The sequence below is a fragment of the Nothoprocta perdicaria genome, unplaced genomic scaffold (assembly GCF_003342845.1).
Source record: "Nothoprocta perdicaria isolate Ctin4 unplaced genomic scaffold, notPer1 scaffold_129, whole genome shotgun sequence".
Lineage (NCBI taxonomy): Eukaryota > Metazoa > Chordata > Aves > Tinamiformes > Tinamidae > Nothoprocta > Nothoprocta perdicaria.
In genome coordinates this window covers 1,749,887-1,772,078 of record NW_020454416.1, presented here as the reverse complement: position 1 = coordinate 1,772,078, position 22,192 = coordinate 1,749,887, and the positions used below count along the sequence as shown (strand labels likewise).

The 22,192-nt window shown below is 42.3% G+C and overlaps 1 protein-coding gene across 1 annotated transcript in view; it reads right to left on the bottom strand.

The window, feature by feature from the left end:
* Positions 1–10,587: 10,587 nt before the first annotated feature.
* Positions 10,588–22,192, bottom strand: part of INO80 (INO80 complex subunit) — a 53,573-nt gene continuing 41,968 nt past the window's right edge. The window contains exons 27-35 of the mRNA XM_026033402.1: positions 21,689–21,783; positions 18,354–18,426; positions 17,120–17,278; positions 15,946–16,048; positions 15,293–15,381; positions 14,490–14,645; positions 14,115–14,274; positions 13,110–13,325; positions 10,588–12,457 (exon numbers count right to left, since the gene is read on the bottom strand). Coding sequence (XP_025889187.1) covers positions 12,240–12,457; positions 13,110–13,325; positions 14,115–14,274; positions 14,490–14,645; positions 15,293–15,381; positions 15,946–16,048; positions 17,120–17,278; positions 18,354–18,426; positions 21,689–21,783 — 1,269 coding nt within the window. The 3' untranslated portion in view covers positions 10,588–12,239. The remainder of the gene's footprint in view (positions 12,458–13,109; positions 13,326–14,114; positions 14,275–14,489; positions 14,646–15,292; positions 15,382–15,945; positions 16,049–17,119; positions 17,279–18,353; positions 18,427–21,688; positions 21,784–22,192) is intronic.

Here is a 22,192-nt window from a genome sequence, read left to right as displayed (position 1 = left end):
GCAAAGGGACATGCAGCTCCATGTGCTAACGGGGCAGAGGAGAAAGCTGCATCCCTTTCCCTGGCTTGTGCACGGCGAGCTCTGTGCAAGGCTGATACAGCTGCCCCTCCAAGGGCTCCTACCAGTTGCCTCAGCAGTGGTAGATTAACATTACTCACCAGCGTTACCTGTCTTGGGACTCCTGAGGGCTGAAGGAGGGACAACTGAGTGAAACAAATTATGAGTTAACAATAAATTCATCCACCTAATGAAAGGTGGGTGAATGAGAGAGAAAATTGCACTCTTCCTGTTGCTTGGAGGCCTGTGCTTCAACTGAGCAGCTGCATTTCCCCATAGGGGTTGTAAGGCTGAGGTTCAGCCACAGAAACCCAAAGACCTGGCCCTTAAGGGCAGGGACAGTATGTACCAGAAAACCTCTTCTCACTCTTGCTGGCCATTGTGCTGCTTCTCTGGGGAATCATAAAACACCTTCAGAGTAAAACACAGGTGACTCTGCAGATACCTAGCAATGTCCTGTTCTGGGTCTGCTGTGAGAGAAAGCAGCACCCAGAGCCGATATGCATTTTTATTGCTAAGCTGGTAGTTTGGGAGTTCACATGCAAAATACTGCTAGAGATCTCTGAGGACGTGGGCTAGTGGCTTCCTCTTTTGTTTGCAGTCTTCTCTTTTCCTCCAAGTTCCCTGTGACAAACTCATCCTATTGGGTCCCCTCATGTAAAAAATGAAACAAAACAAAAACAAAACAACAACAAAAAAACCCCCAGCTTTTCTGTCTATAGTAAAAATGTGTTTATAAGCTCTCTCACCTCCTCTGGGTGTATTTTAAAACAGTGCAAAGCAAATGACTACAGTTCTTCCTTCGCCCTCTCCCGTTTCCCCACCCCCTGGTTCCAGTGTAGCCCTGGGAACCTAGGCCTGACTCACCCTTTCCTAGAAGGCATTAGGGAAAGGCAAGCCAGCTAAATACTGTCGATAACAGTTAATCCAACCCTGGCCTTCTTATGTATAAAACACTCTCTAGGGGTCCTTGCTAGAACAGGAGAAAGGAAAAGGATATCTGGGGGTGTTAAAAAGATTCAGAGAAGATAAAAGCAGAAGGAAAGTCTCTATTTTTCAGATGCTTCCAATCACCTTATTGTAAGGTTCAGCATTGAAAACCAAGACCTCACACTATACCACCATTAGGATGACTCCAGCTTTGGTAGGAATGTGATCCTGTCCTGTAAATATAGATACAGTATTTCAAATACAGTATCACCAAGCTATAAACTTACCTGACCTGTGCTCCATGCCCTTTTTTCAGATGAGATTTGGGATTCAAAAAATCAATGAGATGATCGCTTGGAAAAGATGAGAGACTCTTACATGCATTTGGTTGCAGTACAGGAGCACAGTTTAGAAGAGGGAAAAGTCGAGGAGAGGCCAGTGACCCCTGAGGAGGATGAGGAGCAGCCCAGTCTTTGCTTGGTCTGGGCTCCTTAGCAGAACACACAGTTGAGCACCCAGAAAGCGGGGCCCGCACAGACTCTAACCACACAGAAGAGCCAGAGGAGGCTGTCAGCAGCTGTCAGAGCAGGAGCCAGGCACTCATGGGGAGGGATGTCACTCTGGGGCCTCCCCTGCAGCATCCTCGGGGCCCCACGCTCCGCTGTGCACGGCTGGGAGAGGCAGCGAGTGAGTGTCCCAGTGCCAGTAAATGGCACGTACCGAGTCTCGCAGCTGCTACGGGAGCTGCAGCTGGTTGTATGTAACACATGTGTTACGCCATATGTGTCTGCCTGCCACTCAAGAGACAGGCTGAAAAGTGGATTTCATCACTTACAGATGCTTCACGAGCAGAGGAAAAGTGAAAGTCGAAAGCAAAGCCCACTTATCAGAGCTCCTGCTCTGCTCAGACGCAGCCCCTGCAGCGATGCAGCCTGACTAGCACGTGCAGAAAGCAGCCTGTGCTTTTTGTTGTTATTATTGTTGTTATTACAGCATCTGCAGAGGCTGCACTCTATCAGGCCCCTCCATCTGTAGTGGAGGCTGAACAGCACTTCACACACTGCAAAGCTGATCTGTCAAGAAATGACGTCTGGTTTTGTAACAGCCTGTTCTGCTCCTGCTACCTAAGAGGACAAAAGAGTGAAGAGGGGAAAATAACCAGGGCCTAATGGATACGTTGATGCAGCGAGACACATGAGATGGATTTTGTACAGTATGGCCTGACTCAGCGCAAAACAGACATGTGGTCACCCATGTACTTTGGAGCTTCTCCACAGAACAGTTTTCACATAGCTCAGTGCCAAAATAGTAGTACTGCCTCTGGCCAGCAGATGCCGAAACCTAGTACTGTGAGTCCTCCGAGGCCTGGAAGTCCTTAAGGGATCTTTAAATAGATTTACATTGCCTTCAGTTCTGCAGTGTAGCCCACTGGCAGAGTGGAAAACGAACAAGAAGAGCTTGGATGGGAGCTTTCTCAGCATCAGACCTCTCCCTTTGGTACTGTCAGAGCTCAGGAAATGCTGTATACTTTAGCAGCATCAAATGCAGAGGTTTTTGTCCCGTAATCCACAGAGAATGTAAGAGTGCAGCTGCCGCACCTGACGGGCAGTGATGCACCCCTAACACCCAGCCTGGCCCAGCACTGCAGGGTTCCCCGGCCACAGGAAAGGACTGAAAAAACATAGACTGGCAGACAGGTTATGGAAAAACTACAAACACTGCAAAAGTCACAACCACTCAGCAGGTCGGGGGAGTTCCTATTAACTTTGTACTTAAGCCTACTTTGCTTTAGCTTAAGTAGAAGCCTCTCTAGTTTTGCTACGATTGGAGGTAATAGAGAAACCTTGTCTGGTTTCATAGGGGTGTTAGGACCAGGAGGCAGTGGGGAGGAAAGGGAGGCAGGAAGGAAGCAGGCAAACCGGGCAATGCCATGGAAGGGCTACATGCTTTATTTATGAGCCCTGTACAGTTTTTGTTTGGCTTTTGGATGTGTTTTTTTTCTTTCCCAGTTCCCTCCTCATCTCATATGTAGTGCCAGCCAAACTGATGAGTGTTTATGCTTTTGAATTCCTGAAGCACAGCCAGTACCTTGAACTCCAGAGAATGAGACTGAAATAACGTAAAAGGTCAGGCAGGTTCAAAGACAGAGAGGTGCTGTTTTCCTAGCTGGGGACACCACACTGTTCCCAGACCACGGCGAGCCCTTCTGGGGATACAGGAACAAAGACTTCTCTCTTCTGTCCTCCTGTTTATGCTGCCTTTTGCCTCCTCCTTCTCATTATTTTCATGGGACACATTTCCCTTTATCTTAAATTAAAATCACCAAGGATCAGTTTGGCCCAATTCTGACAATTTAAGTGACACATGATAGCCAGTGGTCTTAAAAGCTCATATCACCAAAAGAACTGGAAAAGGAGAAGTTTTTATCCAAACCATTCAAGCCATGGTAGCTCAGGAAGCACCAGGAGATAGCAAGAACTGCGGCACTCAGCAGCGCCCGACAATTGGTAAGTGCTTCACAGAAGGAGAAATCTCAGGATTAATTTTATACAGACAAGGTTCCATTCGGCCGATAAAACCTTGCTGCTTGGGGGTTTGCCCTGCAGAAAGATGGCTAACGCAGGCCTGGGCCCACGCAGCGAGTGCATGAAGCTGGCTGTACTGTGCAAGTCAGCTATGGTGCAGGGAGGGCGGCCACAGGCGGCCTCTGAGGCCCCGGCCTCACCACGTTCTGCACGAAGCCCTCGCTCCCTGTTTCAGGGTTTCCACAGACTGGGGGTTCATAAGCAGCCGCGTAAAAACACAATGGCAGGGCCTGCTCGAGGGCTGGCACCTTCCCCTCACACGCGCGCAGAGCAGCGCCCCTGCCCCACGGATCTTCATTAACAGGGCAAGGGAGCAGCTAAGAGGGGTCCGGGCTAACACCAGCGCTGGGCGGCTTTAGCTTAGGGCCTCAGTAAGCAGTTTTCCTACCTCCAGCTGAAGCCATGGACGTAGCAGCACTGTCAGTACAAGCGGTACTGAAATAATTTCACATCCAGCCCTCCTAGAGCAATTACGAACAGCCTACAAACAGCCTCAGGGGCCACCACATCCAGCTCGCTGCCATTAAGCCCTGTCAACACAAAGCATATGTGGCATTCAAAAACATCCAGGAAAACCAAGCAAAACAAAAGCGGCCTCTTTTCCTCCTTGCCCAGAGGAGACAGCAGGGCTTGGGGGCCGCAGGCCAGCAGAAAGGCGGCATGTGACGGGGCGGGAGGGAAGGAGGGAGGGAGCACACGCTGTCCTGCTCCCATGGGGACTCACGCGGTGGCCCTGGCGCTGAGGCAAACGCAGAGGTTGTGCTGCGATGCCCTCTCGCCCTGCGGGCTGGTGTGTGAGGTTACAGAGCCCAGCGCTGTAAGTGACCTCTGGGGACCGCAACCCAAATGCCGAGGGGCTGCTGGTGACCTGCTGGTGACCAGGGATACTGTTACAGGGAGGTGGGTCAACAGCTTCCTCCTCAGGCCACTTGGAGGGACATCAAGAGCTTTAACTCTTAGACATCTTAGACATCAAGACTTTTAACTTTGCTGTTGTTTTTCCCTCGGTGAAGTGCCCATTTCCTTCAGAAAAGTACCTTTCCAACAGCTAGCTGGTTTTCAGGTCATCCACTTATTTGCTCTTCAGTCTTCTGTCTAACAGTACGCATTTCTCCCAGTCTTTAATCTTCCTCCCACGCACAGTATCCTTTTTAGAAAAGAGCAGGAATGCCCAGCTCCCTGTAGCTATGACAGTTACGGCTTTTTATTTTTGCATTGACATTCGATCATCTCACACACCTCATTACCTCAGCTGGGGCAGGAGTCAGGTAAAATCGTCTCTCTTGCTGCTGCATAGCACAGTAGATTCTGGAAGTACTTGCATCTCTAAACCACATATATATTGCATCTATTCCTGGAAATACATCTGGTAACTCAAGGAGAGATCAGTCCTAGATTGAAGACAGTAACAGTAGGACCACTCTCAGCCCATTTCTTCCAGTGGATTCTTGTCTCATTTCACCTCATGAAGGATATTAATAAACAGAAGTTCACTTATTGCCCCCTTGTTTAATAGGTGCTCCCACATTCGTTTATTTACCTTGCTCTGAATGCAAGCGGGTCCCCACATAGGCTTTCCTATATTGACTTTTCTCTAGCAAAGCACTATAACAACCTTTCACTTTGTAAACTTTAATCCATCTTCACAGCACCTTTGTGAAGCAGCATAATTTTGATTTTACAGATAGAGAAGTGCCAGATCAAGGGTGTAAGTTCAAATGCGAGCCCTAGCTTTGCACAGGGTGAAACATTAAGGGGTGACATTATTCAGAGCACTCAGAACCACATGTTATCTAGTGTAGTGATGTAGTTACATGTCTATCTATTGTAGGTTTTCAGAGATACCCTGTGGAAAAAAGATACTGCATGTTCATGAAACCAGGACTGCATTTCGATGCATTCATACAAGAACTATTCTAATTTTTCATGAAAACTCTTATATTTGCCATTGTCTAATTTGAATCCATATTTTTGCAATTTTAGTATTTTGCTCTTAGTATTCTTAAAACTTCACATACTTAATTTTGCAAAACATTTTTCCACCAGCGTAAAATTACCTTCGGCAAGGAAACATTTTAAAGTGGTTCTATTTTGGATTTGTTCTTTTTCTTTTTTTTTTTTTTTTCTCTTCTTTACATATCCTTCAAACTAGCCCTAAGCCCCCAAGCCTCTTTATCTAACACCTTAGGGTCGCCGCTGCAGGCAGTTCCAAGCTGCCCACATGTGTTTATTCCTGCAACATCACAGACGCGAGCTCTGTTTTAAATTTGAAATTTGAGCATTCCTTCTTGCATTTGTTATCAGTGCAGAAACTGGTATCGATGCTGGGGAGACGCCTTCTGTTTCCCCTGCTTGCAAGGGACGGCCGCGGAGCTTTGGCACAGGCAGCACTGTGGTGCTCCCTCGAGGGGGTGTCCAGCTGCCTTCCATTTTATTTACTAGTCAGCAACATGCTCCAACATTGGGTACAATATAAGGGCAAAAACACAAGAACACTTAGTGTGTTAAAAAAAAAAAATAATAGAAAGCACTATTCAGCAAAACAAGCTTGAAATTTGCTGACCATCCACTCTTGGAAAAAAAAACCTGACACAACTGTTATCCGCTCAGTGAAATACAGAAATCTAATCGGTGCTTTGCAATTTAAGACCGACACAGGAAGGTTCAGGACTACCAAAGGTGACTTCTTGGAAGCAGTCAGACCACTGTGAAGCGATGCAAACCACACTTAACCCTATCCTCTTCTCTCTAATAAGGTTCGGTGGCTTTTAGGCCTCCTTTGATATCAGTTTAGGCTTGAGCTTAAGCTTGTCTACTGAGCAAAGTGACTTGAATTAAAGGAGGATGTGATTTTGTTAAATACCAAAGTCAGTATTTCTAGCTGTGAAGAAAGAAATTTGAATGATTTTAATATCAGTATTGTGTGACAGTCCAAAACAGGAGTTAGCTTTCAAATAGATTGTGGTAATTTCAGAGCAACAACAAAGCTTCTCGTTTTTGTAAGGTGAAGGTTTATTCAAGGTAACAGTGCTGCACACTACACATACTCTTAGCTTTATTTTAACTCATTTTTCATAACCTTGAGCTGCAAGGCTATGAAGGTCCTATGTTCAAAAGCTGACATCTTTAAACAGAAGCCCTTCTGACAACATGAAAGTCCTAAGGGCAACACAAGGGTCTCAAAATGAGTTGGATGAGGCTAAGGAGCAGGAGTCAAAATCAAATGCTTACAAACAATGTCATTAATTCGACAAGGGAGACAGTGTTCCTTGGATCCTTTGGAGATTGCATCACACTTTGCTGCTCCTGTGCTAGAGTAGAGGATTTAGCAGATTTAGCACAAGCAGTGGTGCTCTGGAAGGAAGGGACAGTTCACAGGGGAACTCTAAAGGGCATGAAAATATTATTTATTTTTTTCCTCCCCTACCTCATTCTATCAATGATGCTCATCAGTCAGGGCAGGAAGGAGTAGTCATTTCATACCTGAGCACTGAAACACTTCCTCATACCTGGATGCAAACTAATGGCCTCAGATGCCACTAGAAGAGCAGCGTGTAAATCGAGTTTGGTATAAAACGTCTGGAAGATCCATTAGTTTTGAGGTAACTTTCCTTATGGAAGAGGCAGAACATAACAGAAGCTGGAGGAAAACAAACTTATAACACATTTCTCCATAAGGTAGTTGTTGCATGCTTTTCAAAGAAGCGAATGCTAATCTGAATGCTACCAGAAAAGCTGTTGTCTACAATACAGACCCGCTGGCTGAATCTGAGCTGAGCCATCTGTGCCATCCTAACAACGATGCTCCTGTGCGGAATGCCGACTTACTCCCTCATTCACCACTGTCCACCTGCTTCATGATGCAAAGCAAAAACTTTCCTTCTCAATTCAGTGGGTGCTTACGCCTTGGAGCAGACATGTGACTGCCTTTATTCCTATGGGTATGTCTGAGTCGTACTCAGTGTACAAGCAGCCTGTCTTTGGGTAGAGAGCTAAGGGTAGTTTTCAATCCAATTACACAAAGATTGCAGAAGGAGAGCGTGTGGATCTCCCGGAGCACAAGGCACCTCCATAAAGCTCCTTCACAAGCAAAATGGGTCAACAAAATAAATGACAGAGGCAGAAGTGAGAGGAAAGAAGAAGTGAGAGGAGAGCCCGTAAGTGTATCTGGGACCAGAAGTGGGCCATGGAGATCGGGATTGGCAGTGCTGTGCTCAGCATTGCCCAAATGATGTTGATCCACATCCTGCCCCCAAATAATGGGATCATTTGCGCTCTTCCTGCTCCCTCCTCCCAGCTGCAACTTGGCTGCCTGCTCTACAGCGCCCACGAAAGCAACATTCCTGCTCCCTCTGCCCAGATCTTTTCCCACCGAGTGCTTCATGTGCTGCCTCCGCTGGAAAATGCTGCTAATGGAAATCTTCCAGGAAAACGGACCAAGCATAGCCCTGGGCAGGCATAAGGCATCCCACAAACAAGACACAGACAACAACAGCACACGCACCGTGGCGGGGAAAGCATGCGACAGAAAGGGAGAAGGCAGGGAGTAACAGCGGGAGCCGTCTGGGCGAGGCGGGACGCGCACCCTGGAGTTAAAACTAGAGCAGTTCCAGGCAGAAACCCTCCTGCAGCAGCCTCTTAGCCTAGCCCTTTACGGGTACGAAGGGGAGACCTACTGGCTGAACGAGGGAAACGGGCTCCACCTAGGATAAAGACAGAAAACGCCTTGCAGGGTTATTAATTTGCCATTTAATTTACAAAAAAATAAAATCAGAAATTAGAAGAATTCTGAAAATATCACACCATGAAGTGTGGAAGGGACTGTATAGCTAAACAGGAAAATTTCTGAACACAGCATGATACAGGTCCCTGGCTATCTGATGTACGTGGTTTTGAAGAGGAGTTGGGAGTACAGTGCTCTATTTTTATAACATAATCATCCTATATGTTGGCTTTCACAACTTCTCTGTGGTGAACAGCAAGTTCTTCTCTCACTGCCTTAATGCATAACTCGTCTTCTTGGCTTTTGCAGGGATTCTGTTTGCTTTCTTTCTGGGTTGCTTGCTTGTTTTTGCCATCTTCTGGGATGCTGCAGATTAACCACAGCCAGAGACAAGACGTAGGGCAGACTCTGGTGGTAATCCCAGCCTTGCCTGCTCTCAGAGGCCTGGCCTCCGTGTGGTGACCGTGCTCAAAAGTCATCATTAGGCTTCCTCCTCTCTGCAGCTACCCCACCCAGTTTTTTAAAAAAGACAATGATTTCAATTAATTCTTCCTTTTTTTCTGAAGGCACTTTACAGCTGCACTTTTTGGTCTTTAGGACTTCATTTTGTCCCTGGTTGGGAAGATTTTGCTGCTGGATGGTGTGTGGCAGTGGGGAGAAGGGATGTTCTGAGGCCTCTTCTGAATTACACGGCCCGTGTAGGGTAACAGAGATGCGTGTAGGGGATGGGACCCGATGGCAAATGGACCCTCTTTAAGACTCATCTTCCCTGATGACCTACGAAAAATATCACATTTAAATAGCTTCAAAAGTAATATTTATCAGTGGCCCTCATTTAAATAGTTTTACAGTAACTGTCAAGTAAGGATGTAGATGCTAGAATCAAATGGCATGAGCAACCCACAAAATTGCCAATAACCCCCAAAACATTAACATCTATTTGACCACTGTAGCTTATCCCACAAACTAGCCCTGTCCTTCCAAACGATGCTCTCTGCCATTACTGCATGAGAGAACTGTTCAGTGCACAGTCTGAGCAAAAAGATGCCAGAGTAAAACTTCAAAGAAGGAAGTTTCATTGTGCATGTCCATTTTACTCAATCCCATATTGGCAATTACAAAACTTCCCTCCACTTCCTTAAGTCTCACAACTGTGTTTGCCTTTCTAGCACTAGTGAGCTCTGCAAATCCAGACATGAGAATAAAATACCTTCCATAAAAACATCAACAAAAGAGAACAAAAAAAGCCCAACACCCAATTCCTGGTTTAATATCAGGGAAACACAGATCTTCTATCATGCATAATACGAAAAATGGATCAGTTTAACTATTTACAAAAACTGAGATGGATACATTCTAGCAGCTCATTTCTTTATTTCACTGCTACATTAGGTCTTCCAGAACTTGCTAGTCTAACTTAAGTTTCACAAGCATTTAGGGTATCACTACTTTTATCACAATTTATCATGTCACTCTGTATTTCTTTTGAAGATTAAATGATTTTAATGTATATAAAAAGTGATATTCTCAAAGTTTTTACAATATAATTGAATTCACTTAATCTTCCAAAACAGCAGCAGGCAACAGTACATATCATATTTTCCCAATCTTTTCAGATTACAAACCATTTTTTTCTCTTCACTTTGCATTATACCAAATTCTGATGCAACTTCATAGCAGTCTGAAAATCAACACTGCATAGAATATTTTCAAATACTATTAAAAAAAAACACAAAAAGGAAAAAGGAAAAAAAAGAGAGAGAAACTATGGGGAATGATGTCCCTAAGAGAAATAAACTACTGAATTCAACTGCCATACTTCAGACACATATATAATTATCTATATTATACTTGCATATATTTCCTTGTGATCTATTGCATATGTACTCCAAAGTAGATCACAAGTAACTAGTGAATACAGACATATGACAACTGCACAGTTGCAACTGAAAAAATTACAGAATGTGATATTCCAAAGAGGGCAAATACTCAAGAGCACTGCTTTGAGGAGCATATGTCCACAGATGCATTTCCAGATGCACACCCTTGTGCTCTCAGCACTAATCCTCTCATTTGTACAGTTATATGCATAAAAAACACAAAGACACTGATTTACATAAAATTATCTCACTCCATTTTTATTTAAGATTTTCTTCTCCAGTTAGTAAAAGAAAGATGTGTCTCTCTTTATACATATATACAGTTCAGTTATAAAAATAGACAGCACATTCAAAGAGAAAAAAAGGCTTGGCATTTGTCTGATTCCCTCTAAATATCATATATACATGTGAATACGAGGGGAAGGGGGAAGTCTTCATGAGTTAATTAAACACCATCTCCCCCTTAATTATCCCCCGCAAATCTGTTTAAAAATCAATCTAACTAAGCTCAGTTCTGCTATTTTCAGGTGTGCAAATTAGAGGCAGAGCCAACAGGAAGCACTCGCTCCACACTGTAGGACGCCAGGCAAAGGATTTGGGGTCAGAAAAAAATTATATTAATAAAAAAAGTCATCTTCTGCTGTCACAGCCCAGACCTGTAACTCGTGACTTGCTTCTCTCTCGAGGGAAAGTGCCCCGGCAGAACAGCCATTTAATTCAGTGTGTCAGACAGAAGAACTGCCCCACATCTCAATCTCAGTGCAGTGCAGACAACGCTTACAGCCAAGCGAGGGGCTACGGGGGGGTCTTGCACAGTGAGGATGGGGAAGGAGCGACCGGAGGAGGAGGAAGAGGAGGAGGAGGACGCAGACAGGCACGGGCAGCGCGGCTGCCGGCCACGCAGATGGGACTCGGCTTTCGGGGCCCGCGCGCTGCAAGGAACTCAAAGCTGTGTGTGTGACAACCACAAGGATGAAGGGAAAACACACTGGAAGAACAGTCAGTAACAGATGGCTGGGATGAGACTTAAATTTTCCTCACGATCTGACTGGAAAGGGGAATGGCACAGTCCTATTTCTCAGCGCTGTTTTCCACTGCTCGCCTGGCAGCACTGCCAGCTGCAGGACCACGCTCAGCTATGGCACAGTGAGAGGAACAGCAGCAAACTCTTCCTCAGCACTTCAGCTTTCCCTCTTCTTGAGATTTGCAGAAGTAGAGACTGAGTTTGTTTCTAAGCCTGTAAGGGTTCAGCACACCTCAAATAATGAGAGAAATCATTCTTAACAGAGTGGGTACTCTTGCTGACAGACAAACTTTGAAATGCAAACCATTGGCTTGTAGCTCCTTCCTTTCTACGGAGTGGGGACCGTACTCCTCACTATGCCTGCCCGGGTTCTCATTATTCTGAGACTCTGAGCCTGTTTCAAGCGATGCTGAAGAGACCCACCCCCTGGACACCTGAGTGTCTATCTGAGTCCCCATCTGAGAGGAGGACATCTGAGACACCTTCCTTTGAATTTCAGACCTTCAGAGAACCACTCTAGAAGAATCTGAGATTCTTTGATCACTCAACATCCTCAGCTTAGCACCCAATTCCCCCACGTGTATACTGTCCAGTCCCCAGAACAGAAATGTCCTCTGATTCTGTAGGACAACCCTGGGGTTCAGATGTTGATTTCATAGGATACAACTAAAGCGGGGTTCCACCTCAGGCTACAGGAGAAAAAGCACACGAGGGTAACCTCAAGCACACAGGGCATAGAGCAGCTGGATGCTTTCTCAGTAATCTTTGTCAGACACCGAATTAAACAAACACACAACAAAAAAGAATCTGACACACTCTCAGTTACCCCAGTCCACCTCTCCTTGCAGTGTCTGCAAAGATGAATTTTTGGGATTCACATAATCAAAGTGCTCACATAAACCACCCATTCCCATTGTGCTTTGATTTTCTTTTCACACACGCTGGACAGCAACAAGGCATTCATCTCATGCCTTCAGCTGGCAGGGTGGTCTATTCTGAAAGCCAACACAGTTCAGACAAGCTTTGGGGGTTCAAAATTACTACCGACCGCCTGAGGTGTGGGCACCTTTGCTTTGCTTCCGAATTGGAGTTTCTGGTATGAGGCTGCTGGTCAGGTTTAAGCTTTTGGGGGTCCCACAAACACTGTTTCCTTTGCTCAAAGGGGAGCTCAAGGGAGAAGAGGCGCTTGAAGGTCCAAAATCTGCAAGTCCAGACGGCCGAATAATTGCTGTTTGTAGAGGGCTACTTGCAGACATGCCTAGCAATGGAAAAGAGAATCAAACACCATGTGAGCATATTATTCCGCTTGCCCCTCTTTATCAGCAAATAAAAACTTTAATGGTGTCAATATACTAACAATTACTCCTAACACCACCATGAATTCTGCCAGTTCAAAAACTCTTGACATCCCTTAGCAAAGAGGGATGTACAATTCATCTTGGGTTTATACTTTGTGCAACCTTCAGCTGGCATAAAGCTGAAACTCCATCACTGTCAGTTTAGAACATTTGGGGACCTGGTGTTGTAACATCAACATGACAGCAATATAGAAAAAACAGTTATACTCTTGAGCCAAATAACACTCTATTTGCCTGGACACCCAAAGAAAAAACACAGGAGATAATTCAAAGATATAATTCACTACAAAAAATGTAGGAGATAATTCAAAGGGCCCATGAGACTTCCTCTGGACCAGCTCCTCATGGCGAGCTGTGGTGAAAGCAGCCAGCCTGTCCCTCCGTTACCATGTCACACTGTCAGTCGCCCAGACCTCAGAAGAGGCCAAACACGCACTGCCAGCAATACAAGACTCTAACCTACTTTTTAAACAGGCTGTAAACAAACAATCCACTCGGATATACGTGGCTGGCTCTGCTCTAGGTGGTCTGCTGCTTCCCCTCCCCACGTACCTTTGGAGACGTTGTACCCGTAAGCTGCATAGGCTGCTGCGGAGGCTGCCGCTGCTCCCGCTTTGGCTCCTGCCATGGCGGCTGCGCTGCCCGCCGTCGATTTCCGGCTTCGGCTTTTCCCAGTGCTTTTTGATCCACTGTTTCCAGCTTTGGCACGAGCCCGGTTTCTATTTGACTGGCCTCTCCCAGAGAGAGGTGTATCTTGCACTGAAACGCCTTAACAAGAGCACGAGATCAAAACAGTTACTTGTAAGTAGCACATAAAATGACTCACAGCTGAACACGGTGTCATAACCCCCTGCCACTTACACTAAGCTGTTGGCAAGCACTCCTCCCCTGCTTCAGACATACAGAATATACACATTGCCCACAGAACTTCTCTCCCTTCCTTAGTTACATTTCATTAGCTACAACTATTTGTTATTATTATCAATTCAATCCACAGACAGTTGAAGGATTCCAGGTCTTAATTAGCGCAAGATGAAGTACTTTTATACTTGAAGATATTTTTACCATATTTCATTTCTACCCGTAAATAAATTTATCAAAAATTATGGGTTTCAGTATCTAGAACTACAGTAGTTAAAAAACATTTCCCATTATGTAAAATTGCAGCTGCTTCAATCATCCAGTAAGAAAAGAGAGCTGATTATCAGTCCCATAAATTCAAGGCAATGCTCTGAGGTCAATATTTCTGTGGATGTCTGTAATTTGGCAAAATGTACATAATACAAAGAGAGCTCTCTATAACACAGGAAAAAATGACAAAACTCTAAGTAACGCTGGAAATGTGTGATGGACCACAGATCACAAACTGGAAATTTTCTATCAAATCTGAAAGAGTATCACAGTGAAAAGTTACGTTTTTCTAAACTTTTCCCCTCTTCCCAGATCTTGCCAGTCACCCATAACACTGTGATTAAAATGCAGAAAATGAATCACCTAGGCATACAAAAATTAAGGTTTAACTATATGTTATTAGTAAGTCGAGGCAGCAGTACTGACCATTGATGGTATCGGAAACTGAACCAGTAATGGAAGCAGGAGAGTTTGTTGCCCTTGACTGAGGTGCTGAGGAAGCTGGATCATCCACAATGACGAGCATATCATTGCTGCTCTCATCAGGAGGGATGGAGCCCATGTGTAATTCACTGCTGATGGATATCTAAACACAACAGAGAACAAAGCTGTTAGCTTCCCACATGAGGAAAGGGGAAAGAAGGGTACAAACATAACAGGACCTTCAAAGAACATACACTCAGATGTAGTTAGTTGGTAGTTGTTCTGTCTTTTTTTATGCATCACACTGCCCAGTGAATCCTACAGGCTAAAAATCGATCACAGAAAGGGGATGTAGCTCAAAGCAGCAGCAAGTCTTACCTCACTGAAAGGACTGGGCATAGCAGAGTCTACGCTAATGAAGGAGTCGTCACCATCAGCAGACAAGTTGGAGTTATCAGCTGAGGGCACAAATGGGATCACCAGGTTCATGCCCTCTTTCTTTCTCTTCGCATCCAATTCATCTTCTTTTTTCTTCTGAAATAAATAAAACAATACACGGAATGAAAAATACAATAAAACAGGAAGAAAGGGAAAAAGCTAACTGAAATCTCAACAACTAATGAAATACAACTTAAGGATCACCTCATCCAGAATTAACCAGAACAGCTTCTGAAGGACAGAGTATACTTGAAGAACTTGAAGTTCTTTATCATTATATGGAATTGCAAATTAATTAATATAAAACTCCTCATTGCAAAAAAAAATTTTCTGGACTAGTTTTAATGACCATTTTTTTTAAACTAATCTTCCCTCATTCCACACAAGTCACAAATCACAAAACACAGATAAAACCCAAATAGCTGCATTTACTTTCCCTTGTCAATTTCCCAAGAAATCATAACAAGTATCCACTTGATATGCCACAAAATGACCACCTGATCATTTATGTTTTTCAAGCATAAATCCCCAGCTGTTGTCTGTAGGCTACTGATGAATCTACAAAGACAAATAAAAAGGCGGCACGTATTCTGCAATAACCCTGCCATCAACTGATGCTCAATGGTGAAGAAAGCAGGACTTATTCACCAGATTGCTTTCACACAAGAGATTTCCACAGTATGTAATAATAAGCCTGAAGCTTTTCAGTCTCTGAAACAGGCCCTCTCTTTGTATCAAAGTACCTTTTCAGCGTATTTTTCCCTTTTACGTTTACGCTCCTTCACACGATTTGTCTCTTCCTGCTGCCGCTTCTCTTCTTGACGCTGACGCACTGTCAGAACAAAAGCACAAGGCTGTCATCGCTGGAATGTTATTTTATATCCCTTTGTGAATACCACAAAAAAACTTATTTTGAACAGGGCTGTGAAGAAAAGCCAGCCATGTCACTAAAACTTACTGAAAGGCTCAAAGGAGAAGTAACATATATAATTTTTGTATCTGAATTACTGAAAAATAATCCTGAGAAACCTTCTTTCAAGACAAAAGCATATGCCTAACTTCAAAAGTATAATGAAAAAAACAGTGTACTTTATTAATACTTGTTTGTTACGACCTACATAATTCTTTTCAAAGCTCTGCCATTCAGGAACAATGTAATGATCCTGAACAAGTGCCAATAAAAACTTTATCATATCAGTATGTCTCTTTAACACAACTTATCCTCTCAGCTCTGTAGTGATATGAAACCAGCTTGTAGTAACAAGAGCTGGCAGTGCAAAATGAGCCAGGAAAGAGAAGTGATTATCAGCAGTACATGTGTCTGTAGAGATTAAAAAAAAAAGTGAGCTAATGAACTAGAAGATGGTTTGAATGCTGCAACATAAATCTCACGTACATTTCTTTTCTAGCTCCTCATCATCCAGTAGAAGGCTAACCACCTCTTTTGGTTTCAAGGTATCAGGTTTGAAATTGCCACCTGAAATCACCATTCGCTGGATCTAGAAGAGAAGCCAATCAGCACAACATGTAAGTGCAAGCATGTGACAGTCAGAGTAGTCTCAACTTCTCAATATTAAAGTTATTAGCAGAACTTAAAAGAGATTTTATTGACAGTATTAAAGCAGATAGCAACTGAGCTAGAAAATGAAATCTTGCCATTCCTTTTGCAATGTCGCATACTTCTAAAGCAACGTGTAACAAAACAAAAGCAATAGTATTAAGATACTGTTGAACATTAAGATAAAGCAGTACTTTATGAAGGGTAAATATTACCAGTCCTGTTTTTAAAATATTTTGCAAAGAAGATCATGTACATAACATTCTTAAAGGGTACAACATTTTCAGTCTCCTTCTCTGAAAATCCGTATCTGCATGTCATCTGTATCTTAATCTAAGTCTCAATTTAAGCAGTTTTCTCAATTTCTATAGCTTCAACAACAATAAAAACGAAGAGAATGCAAAGTATAAAAGGAGATTATACAATTCAAGACCAGCAGCTTTAGTGTGAGTTTGAATTATTTGTATTAGCAGCATAAAAACTACACTCTGTTGTTTTTAGGTTAATGGTAGGTGACTCTACTGGAGTATCCTGGAGCAAAATAGATGAGATTCAACAGGGGAAATGTGAATACATTCAATTGGGGATGCTTCAATTGCTAAAATGCAAATTAAATGCTAAGTAAAGAAAAGCTAACCACCGCCTAAGTGTGACAAAAGCTAAAAGAAATCCTCAAACATCCACAGCATCTGAATCTTGTTACAGGCAGAGGCTCTAGCCTTGCAGAGGTCTGCATAGTTTTAGTGTGTCATAACACACTAAACTGTCTCATAAGACAGTTTTCATGAAGACGTGGTGCTAACAGTTAGCTTTTTCCCACTTTATATAATACAGCTGTAGTGCTGCTGTGGTATGGACACAGATATTGTTGTTGCTGGGTTTTTTTTTTTTTTTTTTATTAGCAAATACGGTAACTTCTGGCTTCCCTTCAAGCACCTGGCACCAACTTTTCTTGTTTCTTCATTCATTTTGATACACATTTCCTGATTCCAGGCGATTTCTTTGCTCCTACCTCACTCTTTTCCTTGGCCCTCTGTAAGATGCGCTCCTCAATGGTGCCTTTGCATATCAAGCGATACACAGTGACCTGTTTTGTTTGACCCAGCCTGTGCGCCCGGTCCATGGCTTGCTGGTCTACCGTTGGGTTCCAATCACTGTCATAGAAAATTACCTGGAAAAGAACACCCAAACAGAAGGGATTAAATAAAATCACATACTTAAGAACATGGTGATTAAGAATCTTAAAAAAAAAAAAAGTTGAGAAAAATTAATCTTCCACTATATTACCCACAGAACTCCCTGTTCACTGCAGGCCAAATTCATCTAGCCTTGCACAGTACTCCAGCATGTTTTTCTATTGCATTTCAGATGCGTTCAAGCTCCTCCACACTATGAATATTTCAGTTTCTATAAAATGACAATAGAATTTTTTTCTATCTTTTTTAGCACATCTCCTTTGGAGGCATAAAATTATGAAGTTACCATATTAAATGACAGTCATGTGACTGGCCTATACCTAATTACACCATTCATTCATTGTAGAGTGTTATTTACGTTAAAAAGTTGCACCAAATTTTAATTTCATGCCAACAGGAACAGTTCAAAATTATTTTTTTCTTTCAAATCTGATTAAAATCTCCTCTCCTAATGTTATTACAAACAACCAAAATACCCTATTAAATTTATATTGCCCATTCATTTTAACAATATGCACAGTAAACACAAAGCACAGACATTAAAAGAAATTTAAGGCAGCAAAGTGAAGCATTCAGCAAGTCACCGCAACTGAGAACTAAGACTGGTCATGCAAGAAACCTCTAGGATATGTAAATCTTTCTACTTCTCTCTGTTGAAATAACTTCAGTCGTGAGCACTTTGCAATTCTGATCATGCTACAGATACTTTTCCATCTTTTTTTTTTTTTAAGTGATATCAAGATGATGATGGTATACTAAAAACAAACAAACAAAAAACAAAGCAAAACAAAACAAAAAAAAAAAAACAAAAAACAAAAAAAAACAAAACAAAAACCCCACCACTACGTGAAAGCCTTTCACATAGAAAGACCAGTTTTGTTAAATAAATTGTGGGGCTTGGACGCAGGAGATGAGCGCCATGGGAAAACTGGCTGTAACGGGCCATGTGAGATATGAAAAGCAGGAAAATATTTAAGCTGAAAATTAAACATTAATAAGACATTTTGTATGCTGTACAAGGCTCTGTGAGCTCTACTAAGCTTCACCTACCGTATCTGCAGCTGTAAGGTTAATGCCCAAGCCACCAGCTCTCGTACTTAACAGGAACACAAAAATATCATTCCTGAAAACGAAATAGAAAAAAAACTTATTTTGCACACGATGGACAAGAAGTAAGCAGAGAAGGTAACTTTTTGACCCCAATAAAGTGATCCTAGTTATTTCTCTCTCCAACACTTCAGAATGTTTTGTGCTTTTCATGGACAAGAAAAGAAAGAAAACACATGAAAGGGAGTGAAAGCAGTTAATATTTCAGCAGCCTTGATCTGTAAACACAAACATTCAGTTTGCAACAGCAGCTCCTTATTTTCTATGAAAAGAAACCTGGGTCTGCTTATCTTGCCTATGTTGGAAATTAAAATTTCGTTTTGACAAAAAACAATTTATAGTTTCACAGAACTGATCAACATAAGAAAAAAAAAAAGAGAAAATAAACAAACAAACCAACTTGCCCTAACAATGCTCAATTGATACAGAAAGGAAAATAGATGTTGAAGCGATCTGGATGCAAGTTTTGTTCTAAATTCTGTGTCTCGCACAGAATCAAACTTCCTGGGGAGAGGGCAATCTCATTAGTAATAAAAGCAAACTGTCAAATACAGAGGTACGTTAGAAAAGGGACAAGGCCTATAGGCATGAATAAGTTCCCAGTCTGAAAATTTCGTAACTCCAATCCTGATTCTATGGCTGCTTAATAATTCTCATTTCTTGGGTTCTGTTTCCACACACGTAAAAGGAGGTTAAAATGCATCATCTCGAGACAATAACGTAAGGATTCAGTTGTGATTGACTGCAAACTGTTTCGGGCACGAGCTATGCAGCCAGCGCTGACGATCAGATAATGCATAAAGGGAAAGTCACTCATCTTGCTCTAATTCAAGCTCTTTGAGATTTGTTGCCGGCAAGTCATTTCTGTTATTAGTGCACATGCACTGTCCTACCTTGGAGCCTGTCCACTTGGCACTAAGTTTATGACATTTACATTGATTGGGATGTCTCAGATAGCATTAATAAAGCAATCACACCTCAGCTGCTTGAGGTGAACAAGGCTCCCTAGACAAAATGTCACGGTGTGGCAAGCATAGACACTGCTCCAAAACACAGTTTGGGAAAGCCATCTCTGAGCACCTCCTTAGGAGACTCACAATTCCTAACAGGAGCATCAGCCCTGATGGTTATGCTTGTCTGCCCAAGCGTTAAAGACACTGGTCATTGATGCAGACTTGTGGCATCCCCAAATCTAATTTTTAGTAATCCTCTAAATCTAGTAAATCCTTTAGGTAACTGAGGACGGTAGGGGACACCAGACAAGTACCTTTAAAAGTAGTTTGTCACTGAAAGTCCAACCATAAAATCTTTTTTTTTTTTAATAAGTGCAGGTATATTGCACACTATCGGGTCTATGTTAGTATAACTCAAACCCAATAAAACTACTGGCAAAGCTGTATCATAAAAAAGCAGTCTCTCAAAGAACTCATTTTGGTCCAAGTTAAGTCTGCTTCCCTGTGCCTCCAAGAAACTGCCAATAGACAACAAAAAATATTACTAAACCCAGGAATTAACACTCAAGAAAAAAAAAGTCAGGAAGTCTGAAACTGGAATAGAAATGTGCTGGCAATCTGAAATATGTGCTGCAATCTAAAATCTACCGATATGAAAACCCATCTTGAGTTCTGGACAGTTGGAAAGAACTGAAAACCGTCAAGCTCTGCACTTGAGGGCAAAGGAGCCTGCAAGGGCCCATTGCCCGTGAGGGTGACCCTTGGCCAGGAAGCCTCCTCACTGTCGCGACGCCAGAGGAACGTGCCTATAGACAGTCACTGAGCACCAGCCTCAAAATGTGCCTGCAAATGCCATATGGAAAGAAACAGGACAGTGCCACAGACACTACCCCATGGTTATATATTTTCAGCTCCCTGCTAGGGCATTCTGTGGGATAGTTTAGTCTTAGTCATGCTTTTTTTCCTGAAAACATTTCTCATAAGTAAACTGCATTTAAGAGGAACTTAAATAACATTTTAATAGGAATTCTTGTTTTGACTGGCTGACCTATCTCTCAAAGGGATTTCCTGTTGAAATGATTATTTTTCTTTAGTTGCTCTATTCATTAATAAAAATAAATTCTATTCATGAATAAAAACAGCTTTTTGACTTCTTTTGGTTAAAGGGTCTTACAGGAAGAAGCATCAGGATTTCAGGAGGACATCATAATCCCCAAGGAACCTAAGGAACCTATCTCTGACAACTGGAAACAGGCCGAAAGTCTCTGCAAAGGACTCTCACTTCAGGTATCTGGTGTGACCTCTTTCCAGTTCTATCGCTCACAGGAGGAACAGGCTCTTCATTGCACACAGTTCCTCGACTCGTCAAGCCTTGTAAGAACTACTGGCCTGAAAGATTGGATATTGCTTCCTTCCAGTCTTCAACTACGATTCCATGGGACTGTTCTCTTCTAAAATGAGTCCCCGCACCCTGCAGTAAGCAATAATCCATCATCCTTACTTACTTCTCTGAAAGCGAAGCGAGCATGTTTTTAAAGCACACATTATCAATTGCGAAGGGTAACCTGGCTAAAGGATCACACAGTCTTTGACTCAACTACTATACCAAAGCAACATCCCACGAAGCCATATCTGAAGATCAAAAGGAAAGTCAATCGCCATAAATTCAATAACACATCATATATCTCAGTGCAAGCAAAACTAGAGTAAAATATATGAATTTATAATAAGTAACTTGATTTTCTGATATGGTAGTGAAGGTTGCAAGAAACCATTCTGATTTACTAAATTTAACTAATCAGTATATCTTACTGTTTAATAACAAATATTTTGTCATTAATATATTAGTTTAAGGTTTCTTAATAAATCTTGCTACATTCAAGATAAAATTAATCAATTATACTGTCGTTCCCAGAAATCACGCTGAAAGGGCACGGCTTGTTTTACTGGAATTCAGGTCAGTTTCAAAAGCTCCATCAGACCCCAATTTTCTATTTCATCTTCAGAACATCAGTTTGCAGAGCACACAAACATCTCCCTTTCCACTGACATGTCAATAAGCAATAGTGTACTTGGAATGGAAAAGAAACAGTTCACTAAAATTTGCTTCTGACACTCTGTATCACAGATTCCTTAATGCTACTGGATTCAACAGATGCAAATCCTGGTTGGCAAATCATCAACAGTAAACCTTGAATAAGTCAATTTGAAATCATAAAGCATAACTTAAGCACAAACATTGTTTTGTTGATTTGCACTACATCTTAAGACCAAATCTGCATGTACATACGATCTAGCATCGAAATGCCATATTAAATGCATTACCTGTTCTGAAAATCCGCTACCATATCCCTTCGCTCTGAAATCTTCGAAGAGCCATCCAATCTCATGTAAGTATGTTTCCTATAAACCATATACTCCTGCAAGGAACACAAATCAGAAAAAAAAAAATACAGTTGCTTTTGAAGCTGTTGTCTTGATTCTTCAGGAAAAGCTATAAAATGGAATTCACATTGATAACAACAGAAATTTAGAAATTAACGCTACTTTTAATCATCTTTAATTACTTTTCGCGTTTCACAGAGGCTACGAATTAAGAAATTATGTCGGTTCAGCCTTTATTCATTTACAATTTTCCTTTCAGCATTTCAAAATTGGGGATGCACATATTGGGCTGTGTTAAGATACGTCTCCTTTTTTTTTCCCCGTAAGTAAATAAACGTAAATAAACAGGTAAAAATCACTAACTTCTTTAAGAGTTTGCTTTCACATAATCAAAACTTTGACCAAATCAAACAAAAACACACACAAAAACAAGACAGCCATGTT